This window comes from Canis lupus, chromosome 4 (genome assembly GCF_011100685.1).
Source record: "Canis lupus familiaris isolate Mischka breed German Shepherd chromosome 4, alternate assembly UU_Cfam_GSD_1.0, whole genome shotgun sequence".
Classification (NCBI taxonomy): domain Eukaryota; kingdom Metazoa; phylum Chordata; class Mammalia; order Carnivora; family Canidae; genus Canis; species Canis lupus.
Window position 1 is genome coordinate 21886703 of NC_049225.1, and position 17980 is coordinate 21904682.

The 17980-nt window shown below is 37.7% G+C and overlaps 1 protein-coding gene across 1 annotated transcript in view; it reads right to left on the minus strand.

The window, feature by feature from the left end:
• The window catches only part of PPA1 (inorganic pyrophosphatase 1), a 36196-nt gene that overhangs the window by 11718 nt on the left and 6498 nt on the right, over positions 1-17980 (minus strand). The window contains exons 3-6 of the mRNA XM_038534201.1: positions 7087-7140; positions 6130-6249; positions 3282-3368; positions 1888-2014 (exon numbers count right to left, since the gene is read on the minus strand). Of these exons, the coding sequence (XP_038390129.1) occupies positions 1888-2014; positions 3282-3368; positions 6130-6249; positions 7087-7140 (388 nt within the window). The remainder of the gene's footprint in view (positions 1-1887; positions 2015-3281; positions 3369-6129; positions 6250-7086; positions 7141-17980) is intronic.

Below are 17980 nucleotides of genomic sequence, written 5' to 3' on the forward strand. Positions count from 1 at the left end.
ATTTATAAAAGTCTTAGAAACATAAGTATCAATCTTTGTGACCCTGGACTAAGTAGTGGTTTCTTAGGTATGACACTACAAGCACAGGAAACGAAAAAAAAAAAAAAAGAAAAAAGATAAATCAGACTACACAAAAATGGAAAACTTGAGTGCTTACACTAAGAAAATTCAAGGACAATCTACAAAATGGAAAAAAATACAGGTAAATTATGTATTTCCTAAAAGTCTAGTGTCTACAATACATAAAAAACTTTTATAATCCAACAATAAAACATACCACTAGAATGGCTATAATAATAATAAAAAAAGTAACAAATGAGCAAGGAAGTAGAGAAATTGGAACACTTATAGCAAGCTGGCAGGACTGGTAAAATGGTGCAGCTGCTTTGGGAAAGAGTTTGGCCATTCCTGAAAAGGTTAAACATGAGAGTTTCCATATGATTCAGCAACTCCACTCCTAGGTATCTGTATCTGAGAAGATTTAAAAACATTTGTCCACATAAAAACTTGTTCAGGCGTGTTCATAGCAGCAGCATTATTCCTAATAGCCAAAAACAAACCAAATGTCTACCAACAGATGAATGGATAAACACAATGTGGCATATATCAATGCAATGTATAGAATTCAGCCAAAAAAAGGAAGGAGTGCTACAACATGGATGCACCTAGTAAGCATTATGCTAAGTAAAAGAAACCAGACACAAAAGGTCACAAGTATATGAAATTCCAAGTATACAAAACATGCAGGATGGGGAAATCCATGGAGACAGACGTGCAGATTAGTGGTTGCCAAAGCCCAGGAAGAGCAGGGACTAGGGAGTAACAACTTAGAGGGAAAGTTTTCCTTTCAAGTGATGAAATGTCCTGAAACTAGACAGTGGTGAAGGCTGTACAACCTTGTGAATGTACTATATGCCACCAAACTGTACACTTTAAAATGGTTAAAACGGTGAATTTTGTGTTAAGTGAATTTTACCACCAAAAAAAAAAAGGGGGGGGGGTGGGGCAGAGGGAGGGGCGGCAGATGAAAGAAGTACTGATATATGTTAAAATGTAGATGAGCCTTGAAAACATGATGCTGGGCAGCCCGGGTGGCTCAGTGGTTTAGCGCTCCCTTCGGCCCGAGGTGTGGTCCTGGAGACCCGGGATCGAGTCCTCTGTCGGGCTACCTGCATGGAGCCTGCTTCTCCCTCTGCCTGTGTCTCTGCCTCTCTCTCTCTGGCTCTCATAAATAAATAAATAAAATCTTTTTTAAAAAAAGGAAGAAAGAAAGAAAAAGAAAACATGATGCTACGTGAAAGAAGCCAGCCAGGCACATTATCATACGATTCCACTTGTGTGAAATGTTCAGAACAGGCAAATCCATAAAGACAGGCAATAGATTAGTGGTTGCCAGGGACAGCAGGAAGTGGAAATATTGAGGGATTGCTAATGGATATAGGGCTTCCTCTTAGGGTGAGGAACTTGTTCTAGAATTAGGTAGTAGTGATAGTTGTACAACCAAGTAAATATATGAGAAATCGTAGAATTATATACTTTAAAGTAGCAAATTTTACAGAATGCAGATCATGTCTCAATAAAAAAAAAATTTAAGTAAATAAATAGAGCATCTGAATGCTAGTATGTGTGGAAGGAAAAAAGAAAACAGTAGACACAAACTACCAGATTTTTCCTTTCCTGGAACGAAGGAGAAAGTTTAGTTAACTACTAAGAAGTTCACTATGTAAAGTAACAACGCTTTGTTGAATATTTTGCTTCTCCATTCTTTAACAGTCTGAAGGCATGGGCTTATTCTTTATTGCTTACTGAAGCCAATTCTGTCATTATAGGTTAAGTTTGGTGGTGCATAAGATTTGGATACAGACTTAGATCTTCAGATTTCCTTACCATTGTAATTGGCTGCATCAGGATCATCCACATTAATGGCAATGACTTTCCAGTCAGTTTCTCCTTCATCAATCATAGCCAGTATGCCCAGAACTTTCACCCTAATTATTTCACCTCTTGCACATACCTAAGAGTCAATACCCACAGTTAGGACCATACTACAGAATGAACCTTTGGAAGAAAAGTTTTACTTGGTAGTTAACAGGAAATACAGAAGATGCTGAATTTCTGCAAACTTACCTTAAGATTGTTCCTTTAAGCAATTTTTAAAAAGCTAAACAAGCAAATCCCTGTCAGTCCTATCAAAATTGAAAATAGGTACCTTATTACTTATAGGCCCTAAGAAAAGCAATAATATGGTTCAGGATAATTCCTACTTTTTGAACTGCCACTGTTTGTGCCAAAGAATAAATCCACCATAATGTCTCAAATTCACATTTAAATGTGTTTTCTTAAAATAAGTCAGTCAGAGAAAGACAAATACCATATGATCTCACTCATTTGTGGAATTCAAGAAAAAAAAAGATGAGCATATAGGAAGGGGGAAAGAAAAAAAGGAGAGAAGGAAACAAATCATAAGAGACTCTTAGAGAACAAACAGGGTTGCTAGAGGGCGGTAGATGGGGTAGGGGAATAGATGGGTGATGGGGATTAAGGAGGCACCTGTGTTGAGCACTGGTTGTTGTATGTAAATGATAAACCACTGAATTCTACTGAAACCATTATTGCACTATATGTTAACCAGAAAATAAATGAATAAATAAATAAATAAATAAATAAATAAATAAATAAATAAGCAAGCTTTCTCAGCTTTTTATTTTATAGAAACAACTGAATTAGGCATATCATATATGACTTAACTTTATGAGTTAAAAAAATTAATGACAGCCTTCTTTTTGGTTAACTATTTCCCTGAGCCTGAGAAAAACCATAAAGAAATAGAATTATAGTCATAATCTTACAGCAGCCCTACTTGATAAAGAAATTCTGACCAATTGTCTCCAGCTCATGAGGTTATCTGGCATGAGTCAGGTCGCTGACTGCTCCCAGTCATTAGGTAAAGTTTGCCCCGTATTGAGATGAAATTTGCCTCCTAGTACTCTTCACCTACTGACTCACCATCTGCCTTCTGAAGCAATGAGGACACAACCATTTCTCCCACATGTATGTACAGTCATGTGTGCATATATACACACTTTTCCACACTAGTTTTAAATGCACAAATTGTAACATACAAATGCTTCAATGAACCAGAAGCTTTTAATTTATCAAAGGGACATCATTATTTTGCTGATACTCATATATTTTATTAACAATATTTTTTGAAGTATGAACTTTGTATACCACATTACTATCTTGTTGACTCTACAGAAAAATATTTCAGATTCCATTACCTTACTTCCAATTTCACACACATCGATGGGGTCATTGTCACCACAACAGCCAGTATGTTTGTCATTGTGTCCTGGGTCTTCCCAAGTCTAAAAAAAATAACAATAATAAGGCTGAGAGTATATCACTCTTCTACATGTTACTAACAAAGTGGATCATGTTTGACATTAAAAAGTAACACCCCATAAGTCTGCAAAAATATAAATCCAGTCAACTATACTCAAAAAAAATTTTTTAAAGATTTATTTATTTATTTATTTATTTATTTATTTATTTATTTAATTTATGATAGACAGAGAGAGAGAGAGAGAGAGAGAGAGGCAGAGACACAGTCAGAGGGAGAAGCAGGTTCCATGCTGGGAGCCTGACACGGAACTCGATCACAGGACTCCAGGATTGCGCCCTGGGCCAAAGGCAGGCGCTAAACCGCTGAGCCACCCAGGGATCCCCCCCCAAAATTTTTTTAAATATGAATCTTTAGCTATTTTCTTCTAATTTTTAAGTTTGCAGGTTCCTCACAGGGAGCCCACCCAATGCAGGACTCGATCCCCAGACCCCAGGATCATGCTCTGAGCCAAAGGCAGATGCTCAACCGCTGAGCCACCCAGGCATCCCTAGTTTCTTCTCATTTTTAAGAAATTATTTCTTTTTTTTTTTAAGATTTTATTTATTCATGAGAGACACACCTAGAGAGAGAGGCAGAGACACTGGCAGAGGGAGAAGCAGGCTCCATGCAGGGAGCCTGATGTGGGACTCGATCCCAGGTCTCCAGGATCACACCCTGGGCCGAAGGCGGCACTAAACCACTGAGCCACCCGGGCTGCCCAAATTTTTATTTCACATCTAAGAATCTTCACTATATACAATAATTTTAATTAAATGTTGGGGCTCTATTATGCTGCATATGCTATATATGTTCAAAAATATGCTAAACTAAATTTAAACCTTAAAAGAAAGAATAATCTTTTCTTAAGTTTATTTATTTGTTTTATTTTTAGTAATCTCTACACTCAACATGGGGCTTGACTCCCCACCTGAGATCAAGAGTCACAGGCTCTACTGACTAGCCAGCCAGGGTCCCAATAATGAACCTACTTAAAACAAGCAAAAACAACCACCTAATAATAGCTCAGACAACATGCAACACAAATACAGACCCAAATATTTACCTAAAAAACACATTGAAAGTAAAATGCGTTTGATGAACTCTTCATGTTCACTATCTTCTACTAACTAGATTTTCTTTAGAATAAATTTCCAAAACAGACGTACATAGACAGTAGTACTAAAATGGAAATGCGGGGATCCCTGGGTGGCTCAGCAGTTTGACACCTGCCTTTGGCCCGGGCATGATCCTAGAGCCCTGAATCGAGTCCCGTGTCGGGCTCCCAGCATGGAGCCTGCTTTTCCCTCCTCCTGTGTCTCTGCCTCTTTCTCTCTCTGTGTCTATCATAAATAAAAATAAATAAATAAATCTTTAAAAAATAAAATAAAATAAACAAAATATAAAATAAAATAATAAAATAAAATAATAAAATAAAATAAAGTAAAATAAAATACATAAAATAAATAAAATAAAATAAAATAAAATAAAATAAAATAAAATAAAATAAAATAAAGGAAATGAGATGCTCTGGTGGTAAAAGTGTCATCATTGACCAGGAGCCAAGACTGAAAAGTTAATCAGGATTTTTCTGGAGCTTTCAATTGCTGGCTTTATTTCCTGAGTCCTCATAAAGCATCTCACAAACGAATGGATAGTCTGCGCACTACCAGAATTTTAAAATGTAGCCATTGTTCTAGTTCTTTTCTCCCCAATCTAGAACTTATATCTTGGATTTGTTTGCCTACTCAACTGGAGTAAAGGCAAAAACATCAAAGTGAAGAGGCATAAAGGGCAACTGGGGGATCCCTGGGTGGTTCAGTGGTTTAGCACTGCCTTCAGCCCAGGGCGTGATCCTGGAGACCCAGGATCAAGTCCCACGTCCGGCTCCCTGCATGGAGCCTGCTTCTCCCTCTGCCTGTGTCTCTGCTTCTCTCTGTGTCTCTCATGAATAAATAAAATCTTTAAAAAAATAAAATAAAGGAAAACAGAATCCCATTTACTACTCTACCACAAAAGAGTGGCATTAAGAAGAAGAAATCAGGACTCTTAACATAAAAGCATACATGCGCTAGGTTCCTCACAACAGCCTGTGAGCTAGGTGCTAGTAATATCTTGGGGAGATAGGTCTTGGGAAGGAAGAAAGGCAAGTTAGTCGAGTGAGCTAGCAAATAACAGACTTGAGATGTGGTACCAATACAGAGCTTTCAACCACCAGGCTATACAGGCTCTCCTAACAGGTTTGCCACTCATTATGTAAAGAAACAGTGTGTATGGTTTATGACCAGTCCATATAGAAAAATAAATATTTCAGAAAAGAATAAACTTTCAAATGTGAATTTAAACACTGTAAACAGGGACACCTCAGTGGCATTGCGGTTGGGCATCTGCCTTTGGCTCAGGGTGTGATCCCAGGATCCAGGATCGGATTCCACATCAGGCTCCTTGCATGGAGCCTTCTTCTCCCTCTGCCTCGGTCTCTGCCTCCCTCTCTCTCTCTCTCTGTGTCTCTCATGAATAAATAAATAAATAAAATCTTTTAAAAAAATCAACACTATAAACATTTATCTTTCAGTTTATTTTGAAAATAACTTGTTCAAGAAAGTACTGAAATAATTACTTTTCTGTTGCTAAAATCTACCGTAGCGAACACTTTCCACATGTGTTTAAATCTTTTTCATTAACAGCAGCGGGTTAACCTTTTGTAAGCTAAAAAGTACATTTCGAGCAATCACACAGGGACATACCTGAGGGATGGCACCATAGTTCCAGATATATCCTTTATAAGGGAACAAATTTGCAACATAACGGAGTTTTCCTTTCTTCACATCTTGTTTAATTGGGTTTAGAGGGTCTTTTGTAGCTATCTGAAATAAAAAATTTCAAATCAGAATATTTGGATATAAAATACTATTCAAATAAGGATTTGAGGAAATGAATTGTGGAATACATAGCCCCTAATTCCACTTTAATGACATGCTTTACCTCTAACATTTTCATGATTTGATATGTTTTTCCGTAATCAGCCTTTAAGTGGAAAACTTATTTGAGGTATACAGAAAGGAAAACAAACAAAAAACATTTACTTACTCCAGAAAGCAAAAACTAAAATTATCTGTAATAAATCCTAACATTGGAGAAATGTTTTAAGGTTTCTTTTAAACAGGCAAAATAAATATTATCCAACTTAAAATTTTCTTTAAAACATTTTAAATTATTCAAATATTTGAGTATATAACATATGCAAAGTGGGGTTACTGTCAAAAAGCTTAATTAACTGATATAAAATGTGTAACAACCACAACAAAAAGCCAAACCTATTAGGTATCATCAGAAAGAAATTAACAAAATGCAACAGAAATTCTAATAAAATCACAGGTGGCTAGGGTAACTAAAGAGAGCCCACTGACTCTGTGGAGGCATCAATGATGGACTTAAGAGGACAAAAGAGGAGAAAAAGGTAATTCTAGGCTTTCAGAATGCCAGAAGCAAGGGTGTGGAAATGGAAAGTCCATAGCATATTTGTAAACAGTAACTGGTTGGGTTGGAGTCTCAGGGGGAGATTGGCAGGCAACAGGGGATCCAATTGGAAAGCAGACTGCACTAACAAGAAGGGCTTCAGCTGTTAAACCCTTAAACAAATCAGTGTGGCTAGGTCAAAGTTAGTACCCTAAGTCTAATTATGAATATAAGGGGAAACATACCTCCATTTTTGCATTAGACCAGCGTGGTACTTCAACTACCATGTGGAAAACGTCCTGAAAAAAACAAAACAAAACAAAACAAAAAACAGAATTCAGATGGTCACAGGAGCTAATCTATTATCTTACTTCAATGAGCATGCTCTAGTTCTTCCAGAATTAAATTGTTCATTGTTTTGGACTTTGGAAGTCAATGGGCTTTCAGTAAAATTCATCAAAAAAAAATCAGATAACTGATGAAGAATGAAGAGATAAAGCAAATATGCAAAATAACTGTAGAATCAGGCAGCCCCGGTGGCACAGCGGTTTGGCGCCGCCTACAGCCTGGGGTGTGATCCTGGGGTCACAGCATGGAGCTTGCTTCTCCCTCTGCCTGTGTCTCTGCCTCTTTATCTCTGTGTCTATGAATAAATAAATAAAATCTTAAAAAAAAAAAAAAACTGTAGAATCAAGGTGGTGGCTGTATGCCTGTCCATGGTGTATATTCTTTCAACTTTTTTGTATGTTTAAGTAAAGATAATAAATTTTTCATAATAAAATGTTGAGGGGTGGGTAAGAATGTTCCTATAAAGAAACAGTTTTTAAACATAACAGAATTTCTATCTCTGAGGAAGCCCATCTTCAAAGTGATCATCTCCAAAGGCTACTTACTTCCTCCAATGACAGTGCAATTGCTGAGGATGTTTTCGGAACTCTGATTTCAGAGGCAGTTTGTAAGACAAACCCAAGTCCATTTAGTTACTTTGTCATACTTTAGTTTTAGCCTCATACAAAATCAATCAACTCGATTACCCACATCATTCTCCCAACTTGGCTGTTTTTAAAAAATCAAGTACTCCTTGAAAAGACAAGAAGTTTGACACTGAAGAGCACATAAGTTCCAAAAATATTTTGATTCATGGCAGTGCTACTGTAATTAGTTTACAGCCTTAAACTGAGCTTTAAATGGTCAAATTTATTTTTACCAAGAGATCAAACTTTTTTTAAAAAAGATATTATTTATTTATTCATGAGAGACACAGAGAGAGAGGCAGAGACACAGGCAGAGGGAGAAGCAGGCTCCATGCAGAGAGCCTGATGCAGGACTCGATCCTGGATCCTGGGATCATGCTCTGACCCCAAGGCAGATGCTCGACCACTGAGCCACCCAGGCATCCCGGGATCAAACTTTAAATGCAGTTTTCCAATTTACAGCCTCTGCAAAAGGCATACATGAAGACAAATCTGCAATTATTCTTTTATAAAATGTGTATTTTTTAAAGGGAGATTTCAACTGAAAATCACTTAGTTACACACTTCTTAGGATTACTTCTCTGCTACTTTGCATCACAAATAGGGACTGGTAAAAAGAGAGATAAGTGCTCTATCCCTGTAAGGTAAATACTATGTGGTTTAGAAAAAGTAACACATTGTTCATGGGTAGACCCAATCTTTGATTAAATTTCATTCTACCTACTATACGTTTTCAAGAACTGCATCTATCTTGTACACTACTCAGGTAGGTATTACAATGGAAGATCTTGGGACACTTGGGTGGCTCCGTGGTTGAGTGTCTGCCTTCAGCTCAGGGTGTGATCCCGAAGTCCTGGGATCGAGTCCCACATCAGACTCACTGCGAGGAGACTGCTTTTCCCTCTGCCTGTGTCTCTGTCTCCCTCTGTGTCTTTTATGAATTAATAAATAAAATCTAAAAAACATATATATATATTTTTACGAACTAATCATACGAGTCATACGAACAAGCAGCAATATCTTAAGGGTCCACAAGATGGCGCTGCTACCACGTGAAAGAGTGAGAAGCAAAAACCAAGGAGACTGGTTTTTGTTTTTTTAAGATTTTATTTATTCATTCATGAGAGACACAGAGAGATAGGCAGAGACAGAAGCAGAGGGAGAAGCAGGCTCCATGCAGGGAGCCTGACGTGGGACTCAATCCCGAGTCTCCAGGATCAGGCCCTGGCCCAAGGCAGGCGGTAAGCCACCCAAGGATTCCCAGAGATTGGTTTTTTTAAAGAAAGCATTACCAAATAAATAAATTACCTCAAGGGAAAAAGTAGCAAATAGAGGTAAAATATATGATTTCAAAATTTAGTAACTATATTTGTAGAACATTTTAATTGGATTACATGATAAATACGATGATAAATACAGAGCCTCAAAATACATGATAAATACATGATAAATATAGATCCTCAAAAACCACATTATATAATGATACAAAAACCCACATAACTATATATAATGGGAAGCAAGCAAGCAAAGAAAGAAAAGAATGACCAACATTACAGGAAAGAAAACATCTTTCTGAAAATGGTAATATAACTACTGCAAACACAAGAACTCCAAAACCGTGAAGGTTTGTTGCTTTTTAGAAATTAGGTAAGCCAAAAAATAGCAAGGAGTATCCTTAAAAAGTCTCAGAGCTGATTCATTCATTTTCTTTCAACAAATAATGAATCACTGATTGCCACTGTTCTGTTATTTTCCCAGGCCCTGAAGACTAGTGGTGAACAGAATAAAAGCTCCTTTTACTCCCTAAAAGTTGGATCTCCAAATTGGGTTGTTTCTGTGTGGAGTCCTCAGGCTACAGCCGGGGAGTCCACAAACCTGAGTGAGAGACCTTGTCTGTAAAATGAAATGTTTAACACATTTTCAAGTGTTTGGAGATGCTGTAGTGATTATTGTATCTTTTTTTTTTTTTTTTTTTAAGATTTTATTTATTTATTCACGACAGACACAGAGAAAGAGAGAGGCAGAGACAGGCAGAGGGAGAAGCAGGCTCCATGCACCGGGAGCCTGACAGGGTACTCGATCCTGGGTCTCCAGGATCACACCCTGGGCTGAAGGTAGTGCTAAACCGCTGGGCCACCCAGGCTGCCCATTTATTATATCTTTTTTTAAAGCAATGAGCTTGGGATGCCTGAGTGGCTGAGGCTGAGCATCTACCTTTCGCTCAGGGCGTGATCCCGGAATCCAGGATCAAATCCCACATTGGGCTCCCTGCATGGAGCCTGCTTCTCCCTCTGCCTATGTCTCTTCCTCTCTCTCTGTGTCTCTTGTGAATGAATAAAATCTTTAAAAAAATTATTAAAAAAATAAAATAAAGCAATGAGCTTATAGCTTTTAGTCATTATTCTCTCCAATTATTATCACAATATAGGTGTTACTTAAGTATTTTGATATACAACAGAGGAGCTTCATTCTTTAGCAGGAACTACTAGTACAGAATAGTTTATTCCTCCTAGATAACCATGGCAGCAATTCAGAGAGTTGTTCAGGTGACCAGTAATCCTTAGGATTTTCAGGGTAATATAAGTAATCCCAACCAATTACTCCATTGCCAGAAGCGCTTTTACTGTTAAATTATGCATTCTAATTGGAACTCCTATGCACTGTTCGTAGGAATGTAAGATGGAATAGCCACTGTGGAAAATGGCAATCCTCCCAAAAACTAAAAACAGAATTACCCTATGACCCAGCAATTCCACTTCTGGGTATTTACCCAAAAGAACTGAAAGCAGGGTCTTGAAGAGGCATTTGTACACCCATGTTCATAGCAGCATGATTCACAATATCTAAGCCCAAAAGAGGAAGAAAATTCTAACATGCTATAATGTGGCTGAACCCTGAAGATGTGATAAGTGAAAGAAGCCGGTCACAAAGGACAAAAATATTGTATGTTTCCACTTACCTGAGGTATCTAAAGAAGCCAAATTCAGACACACAGAGCCAAATTCTACACACAGAGTAGAGGGTAGCTGCCAGAGGATTGGCAGGAGGGATGGGGAGTTAGTGTTTAATGGGGGTGGAGTTTCAGTTTGGCAAGCCCAAGAGAGTTCTGGAGATGAAGGGTGGTTATGTTTGCACAACACTGTGAATGTACTCAATATCACTAAACCTTTTTTTTTTTTTTTTTTTAATTTATGATAGTCACAGAGAGAGAGAGAGAGAGAGAGAGAGAGAGACACAGGCAGAGGGAGAAGCAGGCTCCATGCACCGGGAGCCCGATGTGGGATTCCATCCTGGGTCTCCAGGATCGCACCCTGGGCCAAAGGCAGGGGCTAAACCGCTGCGCCACCCAGGAATCCCTCGGTATCACTAAACTTAACAATGCTTACGACTGTCAATCTTATGTGGATTTTACAATTAACAATTAGGAAAAATTACGCATTCTCACGTTTCCAATGTTTATGCATTTAAAATACTGAGGACAAGGGGCGCCTGGGTGGCTCAGTAGGTTAAGTATCTGCCTTCGGCTCAGGTCATGATCCCAGGGTCCTGGGAGCAAGTCCCACATCAGGCTTCCTGCTCTGTAGGAGCCTGCTTCTCCCTTTCCTGCTCTCCCTGCTTGTGCTCTGTGAAATAATAAAATCTTTAAAAAAAATAAAATAAAATAAAATAGTGAGACAAGTTTTTAGGATATTTCGTACCCAGTTATGAATTCATGCCTTCTTTCACTAATCCCAACTGGTTTCAACTATGACTTAGCTCAATCCTAGACTTATTATCTTATTATCCCCATTTTTAGGGCTTCTCAGAACTCTGTTCTCCACCTCTACTCTGCTTTGATTCTCATCCCTGCTCTGGCATCTAGCTCCTTATTTATAGTTTCAGAGGAAGGAAGGAAGAGGTTAGCATCCCTTGTAGGAGGATTCTGACAAGCCTGTGGGAGGCAGAGGAAAGGCAAACCATAGCTTTAGCTCTGACTTCCCAAAGTTAGGCATATCAGTCTTACTTCTCAGATTTGTAATCATTTCATCAATAAGAACGTCAATGTCGAAGGTGTCCAGATTCCAAGATTAGAAATTTAAGGATAAAATTAATTACATCATTCTATTAAATTAAAAAGACTTTAAATACTTTTTAAATACTTTTGTATTTTAGGGACAGAAGAAATGTAACCTATATTTTGCTTAGTCTTTTCATTTCATATTATTTTGTATTTTAAATACTTTTAAATACTTTTGTATTTTAGGGACAGAAGAAATGTAACCTATATTTTGCTTAGTCTTTTCATTTCACTGATTAAATAGGGATATTATAGTGGTATGGTGATCATAGGTTCGTCTCCAAACTGGTTAGTTTTCTTGTGGGTCAAATTAGTAGTCTAACGAGTTGTTGGCTAGTGAGCAGGCTATAGCTATTTGGTAGGCTATTATTACTAATGTAGTTAAGTATGTGTATACAGGGACCATGCTCTTAATATAATTATATCCCATCTCTGAATCTTAGTAGTAAAGTTAAATGGGTCTTTACTGGGGAACCTGTGACCACCTCATGATTTACAATCTGTTTCCAACACTGCATCTGAAGCCTAGTGAACATGACATGCTATAATGCAAAATTATGTCAGTGGCTTAAATTAGCATTTTCAAGTTAATCTATCGCATTTCTCTGGATAACTTCAGGAATCAAGGAACAAAGACTTAGGAAAAAATAATCAGTCTCTGATTCTATCCTCCTTACTTTTACTTTTCTGTTTTGCAGTAAAATTTACAGAAAAACAGTGGTAGTTAGGATTTTCTTCCAAATATATCTAGAGATTAGACATGAAGCAAGAGGCTAATAAAAAACAAGGGCAGCTTACCTTTTTTTTTTTTTTTTTTTTTTAAAAACCTATAGAATAGTTTTGGAGTATAAAATCCCTATCAGAAGAGTTCACATAAGGAAATGTTCCACCCCCATAGAGGAACTTTTGAAAAGGTATACCAGATTTCATCATTTCTAAGGTATTATACCTTACTAAGTACTCACCAAGTGACAAGGGCTCTTAACTCTTGATTTTAGGTTTTGGCTTCAAAGTTGGTTTTTTGATTACAGGATATACTCTAAACTATTATATGTAAATTGATTCCTCCTTGTGCACTGTCGGTGGGAATGTAAATCAGGTGCAGCCATTATGGAAAACAGTATGCTGGTTTCTCAAAACTCTAAAACTCGAACTACCATATAATCTAGCAATCCAATTTCTGGGTATATACCCCAAAGAAATTAAATCATAATCTTGAAGAGCACTCCCATGTGTGGGAATCTTATTTAGTTTTAAAAAAGGAAATCCTGCCTCTTATGACTACATGGATAAACGTGGAAGACATATGCTAAGTGAAATATATCAGTCAGATAGAGACAAATACTATCTGATCTCCCTTGTAAGTGGAATCCAAAAAAGTCAAACTCATAAAAACAGAGTAGAAAGGTGACTGCCAAAGGCTAGAGAAAAAGTGGAAATGCTGGTACAACTTTCCATTATAAGACAATTAAGTTCAGGAGATCTAATGTACACCATGGCTTAATGAAATTTGCTAAAAGAGCAGATATTAAGTATTCTTGTCACACACACACACACACACACACACACACAAAGTAAATATGTCAGATGGTGAAGAGGTCTATTTGCTTAATTGGGGGAGATCATTTCACAATGTACACATATATAAAAACATTATATTATATACCTTAAATACATGACTATTTGTTAATCCTACCTCAATAGAGCTGAAAAAAATTAAAAAATTTTTAAAACAAAAAAGTAAATGGGTTCCTGATTATTTCCTTGACAAAAGATGTCTATTTGAGCAGCTGATGGAAAAAAAAATATGATAAACAAAGCTCACACCCTATTCATTTAGAATTGTAACTTCACAAAGGAAAATATGATTTATGCCAACCAAAAAACTTTGCTCACTAAATTTAGTATTAAAAGTCCAGAGGAGATGGTTAACCTATTAAAATTTAAAACCCAAGGGCCCCTGGGTGGCTCAGTGGTTGAGCATCTGCCTTCAGCTTAGGTCCCACATCCAGCTCCCTGTGGGGAGCTTGCTTCTTCCTCTGCCTGTGTCTCTGCCTCTCTCTCTGTCTCTCATGAATAAATAAAAAAAAATTTTTTTTAATTTAAAACCCAAGAAACACCTTACAGTAATACTCATTTAGGTTTCCAAAAACACAGATTTCCTATTCCCGGCAATTCCAACAAACTCTACGGTATGTATCTATAGAAAGTAATAAAACTGGGCAGCCCCAGTAGCTCAGCAGTTTAGTGCCGCCTTGGGTCCAGGGCGTGGAGACCCAGGATTGAGTCCCACTCCTTGCATGAAGCCTGCTCCTCCCTCTGCCTGTGTGTCTGCTTCTCTCTCTCTCTTTCTCTGTGTCTCTCATGAATGAATAAATAAAATCTTTATAAAAAAAAAAAGTAATAAAACTTAATTGACATGCCATAGCTAAAAATAAGCTCCTCTCCAACCCTATCAGATGAGCTTTAAGAGAACTAAATTTTAAAAACAGATATTATAACTATAATCTGTTTACTTTCTTCTCTTTATAAAATTAAGCAGATGACTGCATTTTCAGGTGTCAAACTTTTCTATGATTTTCAAAAAATCCCTGCTTATCAGGGAGCCTTCTTTTTTCTCTCTCTCTCTCCCTCTGCCCCACCCTGCCCACTCCCTCACTCTCTTTCTCAAATAAATAAAATAAAATAAATCACAGGTTCTAAGCCAGAATGCCGGGGTTTCAAGCCTGTCACTGCAACTTACGAGTTCTAGCCGCTGATCCTGAACAACGGGGCTAATTAAAGAACCCAGCTCAGAGAATGACATGATCCCTAAATGATATAATCCACATAAGGACTTTAGCATAGTACCTAAGGTACAAGAAGCATTCAATAAATAGTATAACATATTTTTCTAAAGATTTATTTACTTATTTGAGAAAGAGAATGCTCATGAGAGGGACAGACAGAGAGGGGATACAGGCAGACAGCCCCCTGAGCACAAAACTCAATCCCAGGATCCTGAGATCATGACCTGAGCTGAAGAGCCAAATGCTCAATGGACTAAGCCACCCAGGCAACCCAGTAACAGTATTTTTTTTTAAGAATGCAATGATCTTTATGAGGCTTCATCAATAAGCTACATATACAGAAACATGGGACATCATCAGCCTAAAATGTAATCTAAAACGCTCACTAAGATTAACACTGCTCAGGGGTGAAGTAATCTGCTCAATTATCATTAGTGGTAAAACCAGGACTAAAAATAAAATCCAGATTCCTTACTCCTGATTCAGTGATTTTTACTCTATAAAATAGAGCTTTGAAAGGCTAAAGAAATAATCAGTCCTTGTGCTCAATATCATCATCCTATTTGTTTGGTTATTATTTACTGAGAATTTCCTAAAAGCCAGGCATTGTGGCTGTGTTATATGCGTATTTAATCATCCATCCCAACTCTATCTTTTTGACGAATAGACCACAGAGATTATGGTTAGAATGTCTCTTTTCAAAATTTAGTCACCCGAAAGCTCATTTGAGGGGGAAAAATGAGTTTATTCTCAGTTATGACAAGCCAATTAAGTTTAATTGTCATCAGTTTTCATCTGTTCCTAGTTCTAACTTTGGCTTAGGAAACATGAAACCAAAAGATAAACAAAACAAAACAAAAATCCAGAAAACCCATTCCATAAACATACAAAGCGAAGGAAGAAAACCATGTTTAAATTATTAATTCAGTGACATTTAAAAAACTTCCATTTAAAAACTGTCTAATAAAAAAGAAACAGAAAATTCAAAACAAAACAAACCCTGTAAGGAAGTGAGTAATCAAAAAAGCATCCACTTGGGTATATCTCCTATAAAGGTTTCAGGTACCATGAGATGGTATCTTTAAGAAGTTAAGAATGATAAATGAGGGACGCCTGAGTGGCTCAACGGTTGAGCGTCTGCCTTTTTGACTGAGGGCGTGATCCCGGGATCTGGGATCGAGTCCCATATCCAGCTCCTCTCGGGGAGCCTGCTTCTCCTCCCTCTGCCTGTGTCTCTCATGAGTGAATAAAGAAAATTAAAAAAAAAAAAAAAAAAAAAAGGATAAATGACTGCAGGGGTGCCTGGCTGGCTCAACCAGTGGAGCATGTGGCTCTCGATCTTATTCAAGCCCCATGTTGGGCTCAGAGATTGCTTAAAAATAAAATCTTCAAAAAAGAAAAAACTGAGAACGATACACAGGTGCAGAAAAGATTCTGTTAAATTCCTGAAGCATCAAGGTATTTGATTACAAGTTTGACTTTTTTTTTTAGAAGAGGAGAAAAGAAACATACTTCCATATTTATATATCCTCCCAACAGTCACTAATGGAAGCCTATATTATTAGAACAAATATGTAACACTGAAGCTTAAGATACAGAGCAGAAAAATATCAAACTTCTAAATGTAAATATCAAGTCATGATATTTAAGCACTTTAAGATTTAGATAAAGCTTAATCTACTCAGTGTTTCACACTTTTAGGCTATGTTCTGGATTTTAAAATTTCTCTTATCTCAGAGGTTTTATGTCAGAAGATACTCTGAGCTACAGGTACTTTTACATTTGACCCAAAAGAGACCTAGAGCAAATGACAAAATCCATCGAGTCCTTCCCTTCGCCTTCTTCTACTCATGGACTTGGAAATAATCCAAGCAGGGTGTTTGAGTCACAAGGATTCCCAGAACTCTCTGGGAATATATACCCTCAAAAACTGTCCACACGTGGATGGACCTAGAGGGTATTATGCTGAGTGAAGTAAGTCAATCGGAGAAGGACAAACATTATATGGTCTCTTATTTATTGTTTATTTATTTATTTCTTCAATTTATTTATTTATTTATGTATTTAATTAATTAATTATTATTATTATATTTGGGGAATATAAAGAATAGTGAAAGGGATTAAAGGGGAAGGGAGAGAAAATGAGTGGGAAATATCAGTGAGGGTGAAAAAAACATGAAAGATAGCTAACTCTGGGAAATGGTAGAAAGGGGTGGTAGAAAGGGAGGTGGGCGGGGGGTTGGGTGACTGGGTGACAGGGCACTGAGGGGGGCACTTGACAGGATGAGCACTGGGTGTTATACTATATGTTGGCAAATTGAACTTCAATTAAAAAAAAAAGGAGGCAGGGATCCCTGGGTGGCGCAGCGGTTTGGCGCCTGCCTTTGGCCCAGGGCAGGATCCTGGAGATCCGGGATCGAATCCCACGTCGGGCTCCCGGTGCATGGAGCCTGCTTCTCCCTCTGCCTGTGTCTCTGCCTCTCTCTCTCTCTCACTGTGTGCCTATCATGAATAAATAAAAATTAAAAAAAATAAAAAAAATAAAAAAAAATAAAAAAGGAGGCAGCCCAGGTGGTTCAGCGGTTTAGCGCCGCCTTCAGCCCAGGGCGTGATCCTGGAGACCCGGGATGAAGTCCTGTGTCGGGCTCCCTGCGTGGAGCCTGCTTCTCTCCCTCTCTCTGTGTCTCTCATGAATAAATAAATAAAATCTTTTTTTAAAAAATTTTTTTAAAGGGCAGCCCGGTGGCTCAGGGGTTCAGTGCCTGCCTTCGGCCCAGGGCATGATCCTGGAGACCTGGGACTGAGTCCCACATCGGGCTCCCTGCATGGAGCCTGCTTCTCCCTCTGTGTCTCTGCCTCTCTCTCTCTCTCTCTCTCTGTCTCTCATGAATAAATAAATAAAATCTTAAAAAAAAAAAAAAAAAAAAGCTGTCCACATTAAGAGGTCCTGACATGGAGCAGAATAGAAGTCTTTGGGCATTTTCCCTTAGCAGAGCCAACAGAGTTGTGTGAAAGGTACATTCCTTCATTATCACCCCTCAAATGACTGACCATATTAGTGATAAAGTCTATAGCCATACACATAACAATGTTACATGAACTTAATCACATTGGAATTTTTCAAAAAAAAAAATCACACTCTTCTGTAGCCAATGGAATTAATCAGATCCTTTATTTAGGCTATAATCCAAAATAATTTCTGGGCACCACACCCTTTTTGTGTTTTGTGTATACTAAACTTCCTTAAAAACAAAAGAACTCTTCCTGCTTCTCAGACAGGAATCTGAAGAGCTGAGGTTCACTGAGCTCTGGATCACTG